General features: G+C 33.4%; 1 protein-coding gene across 1 annotated transcript; it reads left to right on the top strand.

Annotated features, from left to right (window-relative positions):
- Positions 1 to 14,593, top strand: LOC124457075. Its single transcript, XM_047007366.1, has 3 exons — positions 1 to 4; positions 401 to 678; positions 14,315 to 14,593. The coding sequence occupies exons 1-3, from the start codon at positions 1 to 3 to the stop codon at positions 14,522 to 14,524; spliced, it is 492 nt and encodes a 163-aa protein (XP_046863322.1). The 3' UTR covers positions 14,525 to 14,593.
- The last annotated feature ends 9,701 nt before the right edge of the window (positions 14,594 to 24,294 follow it).

Here is a 24,294-nt window from a genome sequence, read left to right as displayed (position 1 = left end):
ATGAGTAAATGGTGTTTCATGCAACTGACTAATAGAACAGTAAATTGAAGGGAAAATAAATACTGTAATTGTTCAGTTTCATCAAGTAAGGTGTTCACACTATAAAATATGTAAAGTTAAAATGTTCCAAACTTTCCAGGAAAATTGAAGAGTATGTAGCTATCAATAACTAATTAAGAAATTCTTCTTAGATTTTCATGAGCAAATAACTCATTTTATTATGACATTATCGAATAGGGATTTTTTTATTTATTTATTGATTCCTAGATACGAATGATATAATTATGTTTACAATCACTATTTGTGCATGATTAAGATATTGTAGTTTTTAAATATGTTATTTGTTGTTTATCAACAAATCTTTACTTATATGGCAATTTAATATGGCAAATTATTTTAGAATTCAGTTACATATTCAAGGAAAATTCTGGCGATCAATCTACCTGGGAATTTGATTTTAGTGGCTGGACTAAACGAAAACTAGGACGAAGCTATGTAGAACTGACAAGTTTTCATCCAAACGCTGTTAATGGAGATTTTTATAACCCTATCAGATTTGATAAAGGAGGACTTGTTTTGTTCGAGGATTATGGTGCCGGAGTTTTCCACAGGCTTGCTATGCTTCACACTCATCAAGCTTTAAATCAATCTGAAAAAGTCGATCAAGTCTCGTTTGAGGTATTTTTCTCATTGACTTACATTTAAATAGTTTTTACTTAACATGTTGAAAATTCCAAAGTCTTACGATCCTTTTCTTGCCCAAAAGAAGATTGTTTTCCTTCGTCTTTACATTTTTAGAACTTTTCTTATAAATTCCTACATGTTTAACTAAAAAAGCGACTTTAGCAACATCCGGGAAAGCAAAGGCCCTAACTTTTGTTTTTAGACGTAAATTATTGCTAACTATGACACCTATAAGTAAAACGTTTCCTTGCTTGTTCAATACAATCAGCAAAGAACATATTCATCCAAATTTGTTCATAGCACAATGTATACTAAACATAAGGCCACTCTTAACTTTAATTGTCGCTAATTTTTATGTGCAGGCTCCAGTTCCATTATCTTGCTTGTTAGTGAATTGCTGGCAGCGCTATATCAAAAAATATTCTAAAACCAGTGGTGAATCTACAGTACTTCAAACCAGACACTTGACCGTAGTAAAAATTGCTAAAACTTTTTTTAATGTATTGCGTAGTAATTATACTGTAGAAGAATTGTGTAGAAGCGATTCGTGACAGTTTCTACATTAATATTTCCCATTTTTATAATTCCGACTGATCTGATGGCAAAAATAACTGTTTTTGCTGAAAAGGTGTTTACGGTTTCTTAATAGAGTATTGAGTTTACCCGGTCACTGCTTTCAACCAGAGATCGCTAAATAGTCTATTCTATTATTATGTCTAATAGATCAATCTCGAATTAATGTAGTCGTTCAACAAACATTATTTTGAGATACATTTTATTACTATAAAAATATATAATGTAAACTGAACAGTAAAAATTGTCTTATACAATTGATAATATCGATATGAAATTTCCAGTAGGAAAGTTAAACTGACTGTGTGATTCAAAAATTTTTGTTTTACGTTTTTATTTTCTTAACTTTCAAATGAAACTCGCACGTTTCAGTCTGTTGCTAGGGTTTTTCTACCTATTGGCAATCACCTTGTAAACAATACATGTTGACGTAATCCGTTTACGTTCATATAGTTCACTTAGGACGATACAATTATTAAAACTTCAACATAAACGCTTGTTATCCATACTAGAGAACGAGCAATCTTACCTCTCACACCAAGACTGTTGGAAACGTTTATCTTTCATTATCCAGTGTGTGCGCAGAGGTGTGTAGTGGCATGGAAACAATGTTTTTCTACCCTATAGCAATGCGTGGACGGACAGTCATTCGCAAAAGCTGAGGAATGGTATCTCTAATTGTTTAAGCTTCAGACGCAACGTTTCACTGCTCTTTATTGATTTCCATGTTAACACACAAAAATAAATTCAATAACACAGTTAATAAATTCTCGCGAGAAAAACTGCACCAACTGCTTTTCTCCGTATTTCTCTGACTCCAGAAGCCTGTCAGCAGCATTATCATCGCGAGCAAATCCACTTGCCAAACTAACTAACTGCTCGTATTTAACGGTGAATGGATTAATAATGTGCCTTACGGTACGCATCAAAACAAACACAAATTTTGAATGGTGAATGCATTTTGGCTTTTTAAATTCTATTCGACATCTATTAGTGGTAATAATTTAAAGTGAAGGGAATTAAACTGCATAACGTATAGCCATTGCAGTTATGTAATCAACAACGCTTGGAGTAAGTAAAGTTAAAAAAAGAGCAATTGTGCAAATTTGGTTTGTCTTTCGCATCAGCCATATTTTTGCATCTACTAGTAATGGCTGCTCTCCCTCTTTGGGCAAGCTACAATCTATGGACAGCTGCATGATTTATCGAAAATCCGATAATACCGTCTTTAGTTTTTGAGTCCTGGCTTGTCGTCTGCTCTAGGGTCTGGTCGCAAGATACAGCAGAACTCTTAAACCCGACTGTAATACTTCATGCAGTGTAGAATATTGTGTAGACTTGGCATTTATGGTAGGATGATACCCAATTCTCGAAACTGCTGGTATGCTGCACAGTTTCAGGATCGTGTTAAATCATGTTCAACCGGGCCAAGGCTCTTCACTATTTGCACTAAAAATCTGATAAACTAATATATTAGATCTAACTATTGTGCTATTGCACTTTCGTTGATTTTGATGAAAGATTCCGTTGTCTCTACATCCAATTCATAGTGATCAAAATTCGGTGTTCTTTTTATGCCAATAGAGTATAGGGCTACGTCAGTGGTTGGTTATACTTTAGATGATGTGTTTTTCGATAGGATTTCTCTTGAAAATCAATATTGGCAAACAAAACACAGATATTTTATCCAGGAATCAACTCCTTAAGAACAATATTTGATGTATTTATTGTCATTTGAGCTAACGCTGATTCATATGCTATTGTTAAGGGCAAACAAACGCATTGCCTTAGTTTGTGTGAATGTTCATCAATCCATAAGAACCTGTTATCTGCCTCACTGCCATAGCTAGAGATAGTGCCTTTGGCATTTGTGTCCTTCCTTTGCTAAAGCATTTATCATATCTTGGCAAATGGCGGAAATCAGGACGGCTTCCTTCTATCGAACATGGAGATAATTTTAAGCAAGGGCTCACCTGAAAATCACAACGTCCAAGAAATTAAACTGAAAAATGCTGGTGAAACTGAATTCTTAACACTTTTGTTGGACAAATCTGTGGCAACAAGAAACCATGTCTCGTACCACCGTCAGATGTAAATGATTTTAGTTTTTATTCATATTAACGATACATACACATCCATCATACTTCTTTATAAGTAGTAATAATTTACAGCTCACCTTGTTTTCGATTTCTCATGTATTTCTGTTCTAGTGGTCGATGCTACATTATAAAAATCCTTTATTGTGGCACGTTTGTCCGCAGGCCTAGCTTTATATTCACCAATTTCATTGCAATCACTTTCAGTTAATGAACTTTAGAAAGCATCCCTATATGCAAGATTCTTAAACGCATAACGTTTTTTACATTATCTAAATACACAATTTCAGTCTTATTTTTTATCGGGTGGAATGTAAAACCAGTTCGGCAAACCGTGACTTCATCCGTTGTTTTAACCGGCTAGTTTTGTAATTTGATGCATCTGCATTTTAATATTCTACAACAGTGCTCACAAACACGTCTTTCACCTTTTCATGTAGAAAACGCCTTCTTCCTGAATTATATTTGTTTATACAAACTGCTCGCAGATGGATTCAAAGGATGTGCAATAAAGTGAAGTGTGCTTTTTTATGTCACTGCTTCTTGATCCTCCTTTCCATGAATAAAAATTGAAATATATTTTTTATAGCGTGGTCTCTTCATTTCTACGGCAAACAACCTTTGCATTTGATCTGCGGCAAAGTTTTTCGTCACATTTCAACTCTGCTGCTTTGCGTATATTACCTCAATCAATTTTTTCTATTGAAACAGGGTTATTAATTTTTGCTTTCTACTTATCTATTACCGTAAAACAACAAAGGAATTTTCATGTTTGTTTTGAAAACTCATAAGAAAAAAGAAAGTCATCATTCCGAATCACTGTAGTATAAATCCTTCATTTTAAATATGATACAAACAGGTGGTATAACGTGCTTGTTCTTTGGTCTAGCTTTACTAGTTGTTGCAGACGTCGCTAAATTCAATCCTAAATATTTCTTTGAAATAAGATCACTGGATTCGCTGCTACTACTGAGTTGGCTCACTAATACGGACAAAAATTTCGATTTTTATCTGCTTTTGACTTCCAACTTTAGCACGATTTGATATTGTTTATTGGTAAATGCTGAATTGCATTTACGATGAAAGCCTAACTCTTTAAAATTTTCATGCCTTTCTTCCTCTTCTAAGCAAATAATTCTAGCTGTACTCAGACCTATATTATTTTGACAACCGTCCAGTTTTAACCATTGCTTACGTAATTGAAGAAATATTATAAATGAAACTTCTGCGAAAATTGTGAGTGCTCCAAGAGAGTCTTCGCAATGAATAAACATTTATTTGCCATGTATGGATGGGTCCGCTCCTTAGCTAGTTCACTAACGCTGTTCGTCTTAAACATTTTATTTATTGTACAAGCTACAAGTACGATACATCACTGTAGGATATCTACGCTATCTGTTAGAATTAATTATTGACATCTATTTATACTAACGGTATTACTGCAAAACATAACTCGAGGTGTCCTTTTACCTTATTAGCAGCACTCACTTTTATCGCGTTTCAAGTTTTCACGCGTTATAACAAAGATAATTAATTGAACAAACTGAACAAACAAAGAACTTACAAAGCATATTAAAAACAAAGAAAGTTAACGGTAAAGTAATTTAGCTACGACAATTTTATTGCTATGCCTTAAAGATTGCAATATGCCACACCATGTTCTGGTGGGCCATCATAGTGAACTTCATTTATTATTACATTAAGTTGCACTACATAAGTATAGTTTCAAAATAACGCACTTTGATTACCAAGGCGATAAACAAGTGAATTTCAAATGCAAATCATAGGAAAACCGCAGGTCTAGAGAAATGCCAATAAGGAAAATTTTAAAATGTATTTATGAATCTATATACTCTATATGTCCAATGAAATTTGTTTTTTAAGGCTCTTTTCGGTTTTGGGAATATGGATTATATATATAAATTGCATATCACAATGTTTATATATTAATTTGTTGGAAAATCAAGGAAAAACTCTAATATTGAGAGAAGATTAGAGTCTCCTGCCTGACATGGAACCAGGAATGAACACTAGAAATGAATCTTGCTAAGTTTAAATAAATTTAAACTAATTCTGGAGTCACAAACATATACAAATGTATTCACAATGCCACAAGCATTGAGAGAACGTCACGTGATCGTAAAAACCTAACTGAGATAGAAACTTTTGAACTGCAGCACATCCTAAACAGTTCTAACAGTTCCTTGCGAACTCATTCATAAAATGAACTTTATTGAATCTGCCATAGAAATTGAACAATTGTATGTATCGACGACTAGCTATCATAACATACATACACGCCGCAGACCATAAGCCTTAACACAGACGCAGGCCATTTAGATGATAAGCCTTCTTTTGAAGGTGTTTCCAGAGGTTGAGGCACTCCAAAAGAAAATTCTGATTTTTCAACTAATTCACCAGGTGAAATCCCTATTGTTCGAAATATAATCTCAGACTATTCCTGTGTATTATCCAAAATATACATGCAGAACATGCCAGGTTTGATGATTACGAACTATTTTTACCCCGAGGAAGTGAGCCATCGTCTAACTTTGCATGATTGCCAGCAAACTGTGTTAGAACAAGTGAGGTCGATAAAAAATGCAAAACCGGTTAACACCATTGAATCACCACTGATATCTTTAGATAATGTCCTTACTGCAGTCAAAAAACTTCTCGAAAATGGTTTTCTACTTTTCCTAAGTAATATTTTTGTACCATTTATTGGTGATTCGCCTATGCAAGTTTTTGTCATACAGTTAGTATATTCCAGTTCTCCTGTAATGCTTGTATTTCGTAAATTATTTTCGGATCTCTAGACCTTTCTCTTTTGAAAAGAATCAAGGCTTTCAAAAAACCAAAAGCCTGGAGAATATCACTGTTGCTTGAAATCATCTGTGGACATTACTAAGAGAAGAGATTTCCTGAGTTTCACAAGTGCAAGGGTTTAGAGTTCCTGAAATTTGTAATCCTAACTTACAAAAATATTCTATAGAATATGACATTGACACATTCTATTTGATATTCCATGGAATATTCTATGGAAGACTCCAGGAAATTTTGGAACTTATTCTATGAAACATTCTATGGAATATTAAATTAATATTCAGATAATTATTTGATATCATATTCTATAAAACCTTCTATGTCATGTTGTGTAGAATTCTATATAACACACTGTAGAAGATAGCAAAAAAGATTTTTTATAACATTAAACTGGTGTAGTACCATTTAAAAGGAATACACGATAAAGCAGAAGATTTAATTGTGCAGAAGTATAGCATTTGGTGTTATAATACGGAAGTAAAAACACTACAACATTTTTCTATAATTTCATGTTAAATTTCAATGTAATCTTATTCCAGGCGCAAAATAAATAAAGTGTCAGTATAAAGACATTAGCACTTGTTATTTATGAATGTTCATTTTAGGCTTGTTCTTTGCTTTACTTTTTTTTACTTTAACAATTTGGGTCATACTTATGTGACTTTATAAATGGCAATTTTTTACATGCGCGCCGTGTTGGATAATAAATGATAAATATCAAGTATGTCTACTCTATGCGCAGTATATGGTTTGCGCAATAATGCTACTAGAGATAGTCATAAAGGCTTCTTGATGATTTCCAAAATTATGAAAAATAACGATCCCAACAAGAAAGCTGAAAAACAATCCAGTAAAAGAATAAGAATGTGGCTTGCTGTCATTAAACACTATGAAAGTCGAGATATCTGAGCTTAAGAAGAAATTAGTAGACACTGAAGTCTCCAAAAAAAGTGTGAAATAAGATGCAAAGAGAACAGTCTTTTTCACTGCTCTCCATAATTTCTCGCCTTTAATGGAGGTATGGGAAATTTGTGATCCCTTCATTTCATATCACCGTTCAAATGCACTAACAAAATTTCATGAATTGTTGTTGGTCTTGATATGATTCCGATCAAATATTTTCTTGGAGGATTTAGCTTACCGGTTCAAAATATCGAGCGCGACAGCATCACGAATTTTTACCAAAAGGATTGATTTAATGAATGCTGCATTGAAGTTTTTGAATGTTTGCACTGAAATAGAGGTTCTACAAAATATTATGCCCAATTCCTTAACACAGAACTTTGGCAAACGTGTAGTAGCAATAATCGACTGCTTAGGGTTTTTTTAAATAGACCATCATCCCTCTCAGCAAGAGCAGTAACATGCTCAAGCTACAAACACCACAATAGTGTCAAGTTTTCATCAGTATTACTCCGCAAGGTGTAGTATCAATTATTTCATGGGCGTTGGATGGTAAAATTTGAGACAAACATACAACGGAAAACAGTGGATTTTGAAAAACGTACTACTTGGTCACATTGTACTGGCCGACTGGGAATTTGATATAAAAACAAGTGTTGGATTAAAGCAAACATCAATTCAAATACCAGCTTTTACTCTTGAAATAGCACAGCTTTGTGCTGCACAAGTTGAGGAAAATAGGAAAATTGCAAACCGTATGATCCACGTAGAGCGTGTAATAGGACTTGTAAGACGCAAGTATGTAATTTTGCAAAATTTTACATGAATGTAAACCATCTTATTGTAAAAAAAAGGAAGCGGAAGCACAAATTAATAAAATTTCCTTGGCGCCTGGTGCACTTACAAATTTATCACGAAACACAGTTCCTTTTAAATAGAATTAGCATTTTTTTTATCTCTATAAAATTTATATTGTTGTACTGAAAACATAAGTAATTCAATTAAATTATTTTATTGCATTGCTTCTTGGTGTGTGTTGAGGTTTTTGCGGTGTTCACCAACAAGTTTGAAAATGCCATTTTCCTTTCGGTACTTTATCAAGTTTCAAACAGCTGATATAAAACCACGAGATTGTGCATGAAGTATTTTCACAGGCAATTAATGTTGATACTGACAAATTTCTCTGGCAGTAACAAACAATATCATTCCGATTTAGTGTTTGCGCCTTTTCTCCAAGTATGCTAGCTTCTATAGCTACTGGCCTTGTAACCATTTCCCTACCAGTTCAGGGAGAATGGCAATGTTAAAAACTTTGAGGCCAGTTCGTTAGCCTTTTCCAGAAATTGTAGTCTGTCAGTATACGTAGAATATGAATATCTTTCTCTATATAGACCACAAAATCGCAATAGTCTACATCGCATATAGAATATTGAGCTTGTACTTTGTAATAAGAAAAATGACTTGTATCCAGTTTTGCTTGACCATCAATTGTCACCAACAACTAGTTTCTGATCAACTGCATTTTCTAATATTTGATCTTTGTAGCAATAAGGACATTTAAGTTGACACACACCTTTACCACAACAAAGTACTCAACAACTGCATCTGGAGAGGCTCCAATTTTGGTCATTAATAAAGCACATGTCTTCACCGTCTTCAACACTAAAATTATTATGCGTTCTACACATTTTAGTTTGGTATACTTCCCTGGTTGTTAGCTCATAGGAGCATCACCACTTATGAGTGCAGAAAATGAACCACAACCGTATACTATTTTGCCCAGGATGATCAGTAATGGCAATTATTAATACGGTTGCAGTACCTAGTGTTTGCTGTTGAAAATTTATGTGCTTTTGCATAACATATTACTTTCACTAAGTTTTTTGATGGTGTGGCATAATTTGAGTGGCAGACTGCTTTTAGCGTCGATGCTGTGACACGACCAGCTCTGTGATTAATCTAAACTTTAGATTGGGATTGTTATATGATTTCGCTTTGATAGACATTCCTCAAGCAGTTCCAAATAGTCAAATTCCAAATTCTTTTCTTGATAAATGAATGAAAGTGGTTTTTTACCTCCTTGGGAGTATATGGTTCTTTAAACTTTGGAATAACAAATAAAAACTGGTTTAATGTCTTATTTGCATTAAAGAAAGAATTGACTTCATCAATACGTGGACAAAAAAATTTTGCTTTTTAGGTGTATGAACAAATGCACTAGGCTTACAAATTTTTGAGTACTTTTTTTAGTGATGTGAAGTCAACTTGGTTTAATGTCAAATAAGGTATGCTACTTACATGCCCTGGTACAAGCCATTTGTTCTCTTGCTGTGTATATGTTATACATTTATACGATTTGACTGCTGATTCAGTGGCAAACATTATAGCTTCAATTTGTCAACAGGCTTCACTGAAACCAGCTATACAATTCCGGTGGGCTAGACCTACTCTTTTTTAGCTAAGAACAACGGCTTCAGTGGATTTTCTCTTGCTCTTTAAGAATGATTAACCTACAGTAATTTGACAAAGACCAGTTGAGTCGAATATAATTGACTATAGAAACTACACATATCACTAAGAGCCCCACTGTTTTTTTACAAAGATCTTAAATCATATTTATATCATAAAACTGCAAAGTAAACACACTAATAGTCGAATTTTTTAAGTCAAAAGAGTCAACGCTGTGTAAGAACATAAGATAGAGCCGTTAAAATGTACGCTATGTTTACAGTATGCCCCACGTAAAATTTGAAAATACTACACGTTTTTCATATTAACAAAGTGGTGTATTGATATTCAGATGCATTCAAATTTTTTGAATTATTTCTTTAACATCATCTTTAAGAAGGAGGAGAAAACATTTTAGTAAGCATTTATATATTTTATATATAGAGCTACGCAGAAGGCTTTAAATGTCCAAACTGCAATTAATTAAGGCACTTGACATATTTTAGTCTTTATTCTTACATCCTGCACCACAGCACCGCCATTCTCAAATGTGCAAAAAATTTCTTCTTTTGTTGTTGTCTTTGTTTGTTTGTTTTCCTTTGCATATTCATTTAAAAATTCGCCGCCGTTAATATAAGTCGGAAAAATATTTTTGCATTTACTCTGTTGGAGCTTGCCTCCCTTGTTTCGGCAAACAATTTACAATTCACGATAAATTGTAACTGAGTTTAATAGAATTAGTCACAAATAACAAATGACATTAGATATGTACACGTAGGCTAAAACATGTTTACTCAACAGTAAACACGGCTATCCCGATAGTCTTGATGTCTCTGTTTAGATGCTGTGATGTTCTCCAAAGATTTCGTTTTTTCAATGTTTTCTAGAGTGTCATATGTAGATTCTAGTTTGTTTATTCTTGGTTACATTGGTATTTATAAAACAAGGAAATTATTGCGTATATATGACGAAATTATTAAGATGAAAATTTTTTCTCTCTGGATCTGAAAGAAACCCCTTTAGATAATTACATTGGTCTAGAGGAGAATCTTACTTAATTCCATCCACTAGCGATTTTTTTGACATCTCTTTGCAAAGACGGTTATGTAGCTGTGTCTGCTTACTAAACAAATGGCATATTAAACTAAACTACAAAAAAAGGTGCAGTGACGCTATTTTTATAATTAATCTGGTTGATGCATTTTACAGTATATGAAGCAGAATGTTAACTTTGTCATATGTATTTGCAAAGTATAAGTACATCTTTAGCTAAAGATATGTATTAAAACCTTACTAAAAAACTTTTTTTAACCATTTTTCGTAACCGATATCTTAATGTGCGCATTTGTCAAACAGAGGATCATTGAGGTTATCGTGTTCCCTCACTACTTGGCTTATGAATGCTTTAAATTTAGCCCAGATGACTAAGCCATTTCCATGTTGAATGACATGCACTCGAATAAAAATTGTTTAGGCATGGCATCATTGCATTACACAAATCTTTAAATGCTTTTTCTTATGTGATTTTAAAAAGTGCTTTACAAATTTCTCAAACAGATATACAAATTACGTTTAAAAACTGACTTAAGATAATTATAAATCTGAGGATTTCAAATTTTTTGGTAAAGTTTTTAATTATTAAGTTTTGCTAAATTTTTCATCAAATTATATATACCTGTTGATATTTTTAGCAGCTTTTTTGAACCAATGCATTTTAACCCCGATTAAATAAACATTTTCAGTGCTTTCCCTGTCTATCCTTAACTGAGCAAAGTAGAAAAGTAAAGCAAAAAGTTACCAGCTCAGATCAATAAAACTGGAAGATAATGTTGACTATACCATTGTTTTTGTATGATTTCAAGAGGGACTCTTCATTTTTACTATATTAATATTATGTGATGTTTAATTTCCATTTCTGTGTAATCATGCTTCCATGTATGACAAATTTTTACAAACATCAACAATTGTCAAATAAAAACGAAATATTTCGGTTCTGCTCTACCAGCCAAACGCAATCTATGAGATGTAGTAATTTAGCATATTCACAAGTATATATTGTGTAAAAATTATCAAATAAATCACAAGAATTTTCAGTAGCAAACGTACTCCAAGAATCACTTTTAATAAGCCACTACAAATAACCACTTAATTTTTAAATAATTGCTAAATACTTAAATTAGAACAACATTCAGTAGTTGTATAGTCTAACCGTATGTTAATTAGCCGTATATCAGTTGAGTGTTGGTTCCCGATAGTTTCAGTTTCTGTTTCTGTTTTTGTTTCAGTTTCAGTTTCATTTTGAGATGTGCTTTTTTTAATAGAAGAATAAAAATCCATTCCAAATGTAATGATATCATCGTCATAGTCGAATACACCAAATTTGCATGTATCATCAAGTTTTGTCTTACAGGGCTCTTTGAAACAGCTTTAATATTCTTTAGCTTTGACTGTAGATTTTCAACTAAAAGTACAAAAAGATTCAATTTGGAATGGTAAATGAGAATAGCCAAAAAACCTGTCAACTGTACTTGCATAAATATTTACGTTTATACGGTAGAACTTAGCACTTTCACCTTTATTTTTCACTACCCCTTTTAGTTCTTTACTTTCTTTGACAGTTTCCTTTTCTCTCTCGGAAGGTGTGCACATACACTACATCCTGGTACAACAACATTTTTTTGTGTTTTGACCATTTGGCACATTTACAAGTATATATTGGGTAAAACATATCAAATAAATCACTAGAATTTTCAGTAGCATACGTAATCCAAGAATCACTTTTAATAAGCCACTACAAATAACCACAGAATTTTTTTATAATTGCGAAAATACTTAAATTAGGACAACATTCAGTGGCTGTGTAGTCTAACCGTATGTTAACTAACCGTATATCAGTTGAGCGTTTGTTCCCGATGGTTTCTGTTTCTGTTTCTGTTTCTGTTTTTGTTTTAGTTTCAGTTTCATTTTTGGGATGTGATTTTATTAATAGAAGAATATAATCCATTCCAAATATAACGCTATCAGCGTCATAGTCGAATACACAAAATTTGCATGTGTCATCCAAGTTTTTTCTGACAGGGCTCTTTGAAACAGCTTTATGATTCTTTAGCTTTGAAGGTAGATGTTTAACTAAAAGTACAAAAAAGATTCAATTTGGAATGGTAAATTGGAATAGTCTAAAAACCTGTCAACTCTACTTGCATAAACATTTACGTTTATACGGTAGAACTTTGCACTTTCACCTTGCTTTTTCACTATCCCTTTTATTTCTTCATTTTATTTGACAGTTTCCTTTTCTCCATCGGAAGCTGTGCACATACACTACATCCTGGTGCAACAACATTTTTTTGTGTTTTGACCATTTGGCACATCTAAGATTTTTCTCTTTCTTTAACATATATCTTTCATATCAGAATTTTAAGCTTTACACCTTTGTGATTAAATGCACTTAGATTCTGCAGCAGCATGATAGCGAATTTTGATTTGTAAAAAGCCCAAAAATTCATAGAGCTACTTTAAATTAGGGTGTGAGTTTCCCTTCAAAACATGCCTTAGAAAAAGAGCAAAAAACTTTGATTAAACGTGGAAGTCTATATTTAATTTCTTTAAAAATAACTTAAAAGCATCCCCTAAAACTTTCAAAATTCGAAATTTTTCTTCTTCATCTATTGATAAATTAAATTTATATATTTAAAAAAAATTAAGATTATTTCTATAGATACGTATGATTTGTTTTGTCACAAAAAAATATCAAAATGAAAATAAGCTGTCAAACTTTAATATAGCCTTATTAATGAAGTCATTGTCGGTGACTATACACTTTTATCTATATAGTCTGATAATTAGCAATTTAAAGCTTGCATTGCCACGTTTATTTTCCTCTTAAATCTCTTACGTAATTTTATTATTTGTATAATTAACCATAATACCAATCCTTTAGTCGATGCTTTAATTTTTGAGAAACGACATTATACATGGAAGTCAAATGTGCCTTGATAAGGACAAAATCAATATATTCTATTTTTGACGAGTTGTCTTCAGTAAGACATATTTCAGTTTCTTTTAAACGAATATCAACGACGCCGTGTTTTTAAAAATAATAGAATTGAATTATTATGTCAAATATTATTCATCAATATGTTTCACATTGACAAGTCTCTTTTGTTAATAAGCGAAAAAGTATAATAAATGTAGTCTTCCATGCTGGTTTCTTTCAACTAAGAAAGATGTTTGTACTGCGATAACACATAAAAAGAGGTTGATAAAAAGTTTCTTATTTGGCATTTTTTTAAAAAAAGAAAAAACTTTCCACTTTTCTTCTCCTCGCTGTTTTTACGGTTTCGTGCCTGCACTTTTCTAGTTTTCGTGAGTAAAAAAAAACATCGTTTGTAATTGTGCCTTCTGGATAATTAAACTCATGTTTCGAGTTTTTTTTCTTGACTGCTATTTCTACCTGGCTTTACTCTTAAAATCTTTACTATTAAAATCAAATTTAAAACTACGCGCATATTGTATCTCCTGTCCAAAACAAAACTTTTTCGGATGACTATATGTTTCTGACCCAATCATAGTGCACTACTATGCCTGAAGTAACGTTTTTTCATAATTCTCTTACTTATCAGAATAGCATATTGAACTGAAAGATTTTATGGTCAATGTACGAATACTTTTCTGGCACGACATGCTCATTTTTTTTTCGTTTCAACAAATAAGTGTAAATAATTACAGTACTCTAAATATATTTACAAAACTTATGTAATGATTTTCAAAAATTTTTTTTAAAGGTTGACGGAGAAGAATTAATTACAGTACCGACCGTTTGGAAGAAAAATTTTGCCTATCCTTTTCCAAAGACGTTCTTTCGATTTGATGACCAAAATAACAAGGCTGGTTTTCAATTAACGCACCCAATTGCCTATGCAAAAAGTTTTCGCATCATTACCAGGTGGCCGGGCAGTGAACAGTTTAAAAGCGATGATGTATGGAATCAATAAAAAGTGTGCCATGATACAAAGACAGCATGCAACGTTAAGGTATATTTTGGAGAAACTGTAAACAAATTTGAACACGGAGCAAAAATAAACACACATTTTAAAGATTATGTTACCCAAGATATTCACTCATTAAAACGCAAGCACTTGAATAAAATGACATCCATTTTATCCATTATGGCTTCTGAACCCGAAAAATATGCGCCAGGTATGGGTTCAAGCTGTTCAATGGTATGTCATATTGTAAAACAGAATGATAAAGTAGTTTTGTTTGAGAGCTCGAGTAATGAAGCAGCTAAAGTAATTCAATCAATGCGTGTTCGACCGTATGATTTAATCAAAGGAGAAGCAACCATCTCAGAAAATTGGAGGAGCGTTCTTATATCAATGCAATGGGATGGTAAAAAACCACAGGTAAAAGATATTCCATTGGGAGGAATATTTAATGTTGGCCTTGACTTCATTCGTGAAATAGAAAGTTTGACAACAGGACTAAGAAAAATGAACTGTGACTTGACAGGATACGCTGCATCGAAACTAAAGCCATTCGACTGGACGGCATATCTCTTCTATGAAATGCCCTTTTGGAAGTCAGGTAAAATCACTGTTAGTATACCAAATGGATTTAAATCTGCTCTTATTTGTTCACAGTTTTCAACAAAGCTTTTAGATTATAAAATATATCACCCCCGACTAACTGGCTACTTTAGTGCTCAATTGACTCAACAAGGTTTTGATTTAAAACACAATAAAGATATTTTTCATTTGCAAAATGAATGGGGTCATGTTGTGGCTGTCAACTTTTTTTGGAGGAGTAAAAAAAATTCACAAGCGCAAGAATTGGATATAAATATTGAAACAAACAATGCAACTGCTCCAATATTTCCTGGAACTGGATTGGAAGACTTCTTTCACTATTGTCACGACTTTTTTAGAACTAAAAACATCACCGGACCATTTAATGGCATTCCTTCCTTTTACAAAACAAAAGAGATGCGAATGATTAAATGCTTTCGACAAAACACATTGGATCCAATCTTGTTTATTAATGGTATTCGAATTTACTTAGAGTCTCACTTTGACAAAAAATCGAATAACTATCGAAAGTTTCTAAAGACATCATCGTCATTCAACCAAAATATTTTACCAGATTCCCTTTATACTGTTGTATTGTACTATGGTAGCAAAGGCTCTGGTGGTTTGTACACTGACAAAGTGAATTATTATAGTTTCGAAAATGGTTTGTCTCCCAGATTAAAAATTATTCCTGCAAGAGTTAAATATTTCAACATTCAAAGTATGTACGAAAACCAAGCTGGTGAACTTTCAAACAAAACAGTTGTGTCTTTGGAGCCCGGACAGACTGTGGATCATACATTTCTTATCTCTGAAAGCAACATTGGTGTCGTTCTTCGTCGAGAATATCACTCAATAATACCAAATCAAAAGGCAAACGTGGTAGTTGACGAAAAAGAAGCCGGGATATGGTTTTCTCCACAAAGAGCAATAACTGAGTTATACTCTTTACGTCTGAACGATTACCTTCTTCCTCTTCATCAAACAATTGGCAAAAGATCCATTGAAGTGAAGTTAACAGCAATTACAAAATGGGAAACTGTCTCAATTCATGTGCTTTCTGTTCTAATTGGAAGCAAATAATTCAAGTGAGCATAAAGAAAAAACTAAACTATGTGACATTTTATTTTAATAAATGCTAATAATAGCTGGTGTTTTCAGACTTACAAAGTAAATTAGACAAGTCTGTCGTAAACTGTAAGTTCCTTCTTTAATTTCAATTTATAATAAAATTTTAAAACCATTTAAAATAGAGTAATACTATCTTTGAATTATGTTGGTGATATTCAAACTGTTTAACGTACATTTAATCAAGATATATAATAAAGTTAATTGTAATGGAATATCTGAAGTCCGACGTAAAATTCCATCAATCTTTGTAAGAAAAATATTTCATAGAATAAATATTAAGTCATTCGTCTTTGAGGCTGCCAAAGCTAATTCTAGAAGGGCTAGTGCAGATTTATGAGTATAATGGACTTTGAAAGTAAAGAAAATTTTGATGTGTGTGTCAAATTGATGAGTTTTATCATGAGGAAGATTATGATAATATTTTACACGATTATCACGATGATGATTCTGAAAATGACAAATGTTAACTCAATTTATCACATTTTAATTCATACTACTGTTGATTAACATGGGATTAAATGTGGAGAGGCCCTGATACGAAGATAGGTCAATCATCAACTACACATTAAATGCATTTTTAGTTTATGAGTAATATTCAACAAGTGAAGCCTTAAGTGAAGTGAAAAAATAACAAAACCTGATATTAACATTGTTGTCTCTTTTATACTTTTAAAAAAATAGCTAGGTGCTTTTGCCTATTCTCGGTGTAAAATTGTTGTTTTTAATGTGATGCATGAGTAATTCTCAATACGATATGCAATTTCAGAAAATCGTTGTATCACATTACAAAGCACTTACAATCTCACCCACTGAATTCTTCACACGGGCCTATTATGTGACAGATGACAGGCAAATTTACATTGTGACAAATTTGTGGCAAATAACTTTAATGAAAAGGTTTTAACAATTTTAATGCTGTAAATGTATATTTGTCACTTATTTATTTTGATTTAACATAACAAAATTACGAAGCATCATCAAATACAACATAAAAATAAAGATCGGAAAATGATCCATGGCAAGATTTTAACCTTTCCTTACAAAATCAAATTGAAAATTAAACTGTACTTACTTCGACTTTAATTACGTTTCATTCGTATAATATTGCACGATTAAAATTAACACGCATAACGAAAACTTAAGCAAGAATTTATTAATAATCCCTTTCTTCAATTTTCAATAAAATTGTACCAAAGTGATCAGGAAAGATTGAACTACTTGAGTATAGGAAAATCGATATCCAAAATTTCACTTCGGTAGCACTTTAAATAATATAGCTGAATAGGCTTTTCAACACGGCGTCAATAGTAGAAGTTAAGTAAATTTTGGGAGACAAATCGTGTAACCACAATTAATTTATCGCAACATAAATGTGAGATTGGAGAGAAAATGACCAACATCAGCAAGATATCCTATTGGAGCAAAAGGACCTCGAATGAACACTATAGGTTAGGGTTTTAAAACTCTGTGGCGTGGTACACATGTTAATGTATTTATCAGATGGTCATCAGCATGTATTCCCGCCAATGCAAAATTATAAGTGACAACTAAGCACTATAGTGTTGAATGTGTTGCTAGAAAATCGCACATTGTCTTAACTAAAAAGCTAATAATAGAGAGGTGCTATTTTCCATCAACAGTAAACGCAAAAAGTCACGTTATCATGGCTATGTGGTTTGCGGTTCAGGTGTTAACTACCCATCTTGATTAAGATTAAGACTAAGATTAACTTCAAGATTCCCTTCTTGCGGTAAGTGATGTATTGCAACGTTTTAATACTTTAAATACAACCAAGGGACGTTTATTGATCAATGGTATGTTATTATATGAGTGTACAACATGAATATGCCTTTTTTCATCGACAAAATTTTATGAAAAACATAAAATTTAGTTCAGGACAATGCAAATCATAAAATATAAATGTGAAACGCCAAACTAAATTCAATTTCTTCAAAACGACAACCCTCGAAGGCAATTCCATTTCTATTGTCATATAACCATGTTGATTATCCAAGTTACATGCGTGTTACATGCGTGTTGCGCTTTGACGCAGTAGTTTTAACTATTCATATAATTATATATGGATTGCGGGCAAAAAGAATAAAATACGGACTTTTTCCCACAAAAAGAAGAAAAATCGGATTGTCTGAAAGGCTTTGATTAAATGCTTGTAAAATTTATGAGTAGGTTATACATGTCGGGATAGTATACTTTGAGTGTATCTAACTGTCACGGGTAAAGTCGCGGATATAAAAACCACTTTTTTTGCATGGAAAAGTTAGGAAGTAGTCAATGTTAAATACTCAAAAATTCTTTATTTTTATGTATGCCCACTTGAATGTGCTCTATGAATCAAATTTCTCTGCTGTCAATATGAAAATATGTCACCTGTGCTTTAGATATTTAAGATATGAGTTTGTTATACTTATTAAAATATACAAAATGTGTGTTGTTTATAAAAGAGAAATTATTATTAGTTTTGAGGGCCGTTAAATTCTTTAAAAATTGAAGTATTAAAACCCAGTTCATAAATTAAAAGATATGGTTTATTTATTTGTGTAGCAATTATCTCCTTTCCGCGTTATTACAAAGCATTTATGCGTCTGTCGATTCCTTTTTGGGACTCTATACTATCCTACCGTACGCGCAGTTGACAAAATTCTCAATTTTACTCAATATAACTTTGCAGCATCACAGATAATCTTAAAAATTTCATGATTTTACATTCACAGCCAGTGAAAGAAGCACCCTGACTTTCAACGTGTCATAACTAAAAAAGTATTAACATAAGTTTCTATTTCCGTTCTTCCATAAGTTCCTAGTATCAAATGAAAATTATCTAGTACTTATTTACACAAGTTCCGGCACATTCCCCCTTTTTGAGCGTTTAGGGTTGAACAAAACTTTTAATCGTCAACATACATCCACAGCTGCTGCACTTCTAGGTCTCCTTTGACTTTCTACACTGCTACACTTTTTTGAAACTTTACCTCTGTCACTACTTTGTTGTTACTCTATTTTTACACATCTGTCTTTACTCTCCTTTGCATCCATCTCTAGTGGATACAGTTTCTGAAGAGGCCTGCTTATGTGCAGTGGCCTTCCATTGCTAACGATTTTGATTTCCGCTCCTCTGACTATATTTTCTTTTCCTATGATCAATCCCTCGATTCTCGCTATTTTCCAAAATCCTCTTTTCAAACTTTCCTCAAACACAAGAACTACATCACCTACTTTCGGACCCACACTACCATTTACTTTGCGAACCTTATGACACTCTCTTAAACTTGTTAAGTATTCCTTGCTCCACCTGCACAAAAAATGCTTTCTTAATCTCAATACATACCTAAACTTATGCTTGACCTCTCCTGAATCTTCGTCATTAATAGTAAGTAGAATTCCTTTGTCTAAAATAGATGTTAATCTTCTTCCAAACATAACATTTGCAGGAGTCAGTACATCATCTTTATGTACATAAGTCAATGGTCTAGAGTTAAAACTACCTTGTACCTCAACTAATGTTGTTAGCAAATCTTCCTTGTTTAATTTAGCGATACTCAACACCTTCCTCAGACAAACTTTCACCAATGATATCATTCTTTTAAAAAATTCACCCACCAGGGTGAATTTTAAACTTCCATATCAACCGATTACCTTCCATATATGATTTTACCTCCTTACTTTTATGAGTCCCCTTCAACGCTTTCTCGGTTGTTTTAATTGTTTTGCGTTGTCCAAAACTATTAGCAAGGGTGCTCTCATTCTAGCAGTAAATCTAGCAATATATATATATACTAGTACCCTGTATATATATATATATATATATATATATATATATATATATATATATATATATATATATGTATATATAAGTTTGAAAATTTGCAATCCAGGCATTGAATATATAAAAGATAAACGTTTCTCCGGATTTTTAAATGATTTTATTGAGCTTTCGACTCGTTACTTCGAGCCTTCATCAGAATGAAAAATGTTTATTTACACGTGCTTTTAGCTTGGAGACGTTTAGAGCGTCTAATTGGATGAGAGGGTGGATTAATGTGATTAATGTTATTCTGATGAAGGCTCGAAGCAACGAGTCGAAAGCTCAATAAAAATCATTTAAAAATCTGGAGAAACGTTTATATTTTATATATATATATATATATAGGAGGTTTATAATTTATGATTTTCCGTATAAAACAGTGCTCGATGCCCACTAGACAAGCCAGCATACTACGACCTCTTTGAACAAAACATCACAAAATCATACAAGAAATCAAACGCCGACACAATAAAAGCCATCCACACTGAAGACAAAAATATCACATCACGACTTGGTATATCTGACAGAGTAGAAGCCACTGCCCATAAAAATGCATTCGTAACACTCAAAGACCATAAACCAAACTTTACGAATAAACCAACCTGCCGACTTATCAACCCAACAAAATCTGAAGTTGGTAAAATTAGCAAGAAAATACTGGACAGAATTAACAGCAACATCATAAAAACAACCTCATACAACCAATGGAAAAACTCATCATCTGTGATCCAGTGGTTCAAATCTATCAAACACAAAAAAACGTCACCTTCATATCCTTCGACATCGTAGACTTTTATCCATCAATTAATCAAGACCTACTAAACAAAGCACTGGATTTTGCCTCAACCTACGACAACATCACCAACGCCGAAAAAAACATCATTATACACGCTAAGAATTCATTCCTTATACACAACAAACAACCCTGGAAAAAGAAATATAACTCTACATTCGACGTCACAATGGGTAGCTTCGACTGAGCTGAGACATGCGAACTCGTAGGAAGCTACCTCCTTTCTCAACTACAAAACATCACAACAGACATAGGACTTTATCGAGACGACGGACTTGCCATTTCAAACACCACAACACGAGAAACAGAGAACATTAAAAAGGAAATATGCCGGATATTCAACAACAATGGACTACGCATAACTATTGAAGCAAACAAAAAAATCATCAACTTTCTTGACATCACCTTCAACCTTAACAATTTTTCATATCGCCCTTACACAAAACCCAACTCTTCTCTGCAATACGTCCACAGCGAAAGCAACCATCCACCAACCATAACGAAGAACATACCCGACGCCATCAACAAACGTCTTTCTTCACTATCATCCGACAAAGCATCATTTGACCAAATAACTGCACCATACCAAAAAGCACTCGACGAAAACTGATACCGATACACACTAAAATTCGACTGAGACGCTACTACCAAACGGAAAAACAGACTTCGACAAAATATACTTTGGTACAACCCTCCATTCAGCAAAAACGTCTACACGAACATTGGCCACAAATTCCTTTCATTAATCGACAAACACTTCCCCATAGACCAAAAACTCAGGAAAATATTCAACCGTAACACCATCAAACTCAGCTACAGTTGCATGAACAATATCGAACAAATAATCAACAACCATAACAAACATATACTGAGAACATCAGACAAAACTAACCACAACACCGCGAACAAAAAGACACTTACTAAAACATGCAACTGCCGACAAAAACAAAACTGCCTACTTAACGGAAATTGCCTGCAGTCATCCGTTGTTTACCAAGCTACTGTAAAACGCAAAGACAATAACACAACTGAGACGTACATTGGACTTAAAGAAAACGAATTTAAGACTCGACATAGACTAGACCTCTTTCCGCCACAAAAAACTACGAAACTCGACCGAGCTCAGTAAACACATTTGGACCCTTAAAGACAGCAATATCGACCACGACATCTCATGGAACATCATTACACACAGCAAACCATACAACAGCACCAGTAAAATATCCAACCTTTGCCTCAAAGAAAAATTCTTCATCCTCTACCAACCATCCAAATCATCCCTCAATAAACGCAACGAACTTGTTTCCTCTTGTCGCCATAGATCCAAAACACTCCTATGTAATTTGTAACCATACACCGTAATTAATACTCTAACTTCCGTCATCTAACTTGAAATTATACACCTTGATTAATACACTAACTTCCGTCATCATCTTGTATATATATTTTAAGCATTTAAGTATTTTATTCATTAAATCCCCTGACGAGTGAGCAATCACGAAACAGGCTTGTCGGGATGAAATTGTAGTTTTGTGTATTTTTCAACACCACTACATATATATATATATATATATATATATATATAGTATTTGTACGGTTCTAGTATATATATATACTAGAACCGTACGACCTGTGTCCCAAGTGCAGGAGTCACCATTTTAATATGCTGATAGCCGGGAGGGCACATTGTATATACACTTTGTATATTACGCTCACTGCGCGTGCGTAGTTTGAGCACTGTCGGTGAATCTACAATACAATCCATACAATATATATATACTAGAACCGTACGTCCTGTGTCCCAAGTGCAGGAGTCACCGTTTTAATACGGTGATAGCCGGGAGGGCACATTGTATATACACTTTGTATATTACGCTCACTGCGCGTGCGTAGTTTGAGCACTGTCGTATTGTGTAGAGAGTCTCAAATGGAGACGTTCACCGTGTTCGCGATATGCAAAGCTCACCTTTATAGGTTTGAGCACTGTGGTGACTTTACAATACTATCCATACAATGTGTAACCGTACGTCCTGTCCCATGCACGAGTCACCGTTTTAATACGGTGATAGCCGGAGGGCACATTGTATATACACTTTGTATATATATATATATATATATATATATATATATATATATATATATAAAAGCTAATCGTTTCTCCGGATTTTAAATGATTTTTTGAGCTTCGACTCGTTGCTTCGAGCCTTCATCAGAATGAGGATATTTATTTACACGTGTTTTAGCTTGAGACGTTTAGAGCGTCTAATTGGATTAGTGGGTGGATTAATGTGATTGTATGGGGTGAAATGCGTTGCCATGGGTTTTGGTGTGTTGTTAATATGGTTGGTGTTAATATAATTAGAGTGTAGTGTTTTAGTTTTGGTGTTGTTTGTAGTTTTTTTGTCCTTTTTCTTTAGTTGTGAGTATATGATGGGTATGTCGATATGTCTGTTTATTGTGTCGTTGTCTTCACTGTACCAAGCTTCTTTAAATTTGCGTGCGTGTTTAGTCTGTGCGCGTCCGAGTACTTTAGTTTCTGTCCAGTCGAATGTGTGGTTGTTTCTGTGGGTATGTTCTGCCGGTAGTGAGTTCGGATCTCTCCGTTTTATGGCGTTTTTGTGTTCTGTGAGTCTTGTTTCAATTTTCTTAGATGTTTGTCCTATGTATTGTTTTGAACAGTCTTTACATGGTATCATGTAGATCGCGTCAGTTGTATGATGAATTGTTGTTTTGTCTTTATGTTTGGTGAAACATGATTTGCGTTTTTGTGTAGGTTTGTGGGCGACGTTAATGTTAAATGGTCGAAGAAGTCTGGCAGTCATTTCTGATGTTCCGTTTATGTATGGTAATGTGACCATTTTTACTGTTTCGTCCGGTTTTTTGTTGCTTTTGTCGGTTTGTGTTTTGTTTTGTATTTTGTATATAGTTTTGTTTATGAAGTTTCTAGGGTAGTTGTTTTTAATAAATGTGGAGTATAAGTAGTTGCGTTCTGTTTTTTTGGCTTCTTCCGTATTACAATTAGTGTTTATCCTGTTGAAAAGTGTTTGAATGCAGCTTATTTTGTGTTGTGTTGGATGATTGCTGTTGAAATCGAGTATTTGGTCTGTGTGGGTGGTTTTGCGGTATACTTGTGTGTTAAGTGTACCGTCATCTGTTCTGGTTATTAGGATGTCGAGAAAGGTAAGGTGTTTGTCGTGTTCTTCGTCTTTAGTAAAGGTAATGTTCTTTGTGGTATTGTTTATGGTGTGTAGGATTTGTTCAGTTTTGTTTTTCTTGACTATGGCAAAGATGTCGTCGACATATCTTTTCCATAGTCTGATGTTTGTGTTGTTTGTGACTGATTGTGTTTCGAGGTGTTGCATGACAGCTTCTGCGAGGAAGGTGGATAGTGGTGATCCCATTGGTGTGCCTGAAATTTGTCTGTAGTATGTGTTTTGAAAGGTGAATTCA

Source organism: Xenia sp. Carnegie-2017, unplaced genomic scaffold, assembly GCF_021976095.1.
Source record: "Xenia sp. Carnegie-2017 unplaced genomic scaffold, XeniaSp_v1 HiC_scaffold_6, whole genome shotgun sequence".
NCBI classification, from domain to species: domain Eukaryota; kingdom Metazoa; phylum Cnidaria; class Anthozoa; order Malacalcyonacea; family Xeniidae; genus Xenia; species Xenia sp. Carnegie-2017.
Note: the sequence above shows the minus strand (reverse complement) of the source record. Positions and strands in the feature narration are given on the sequence as shown.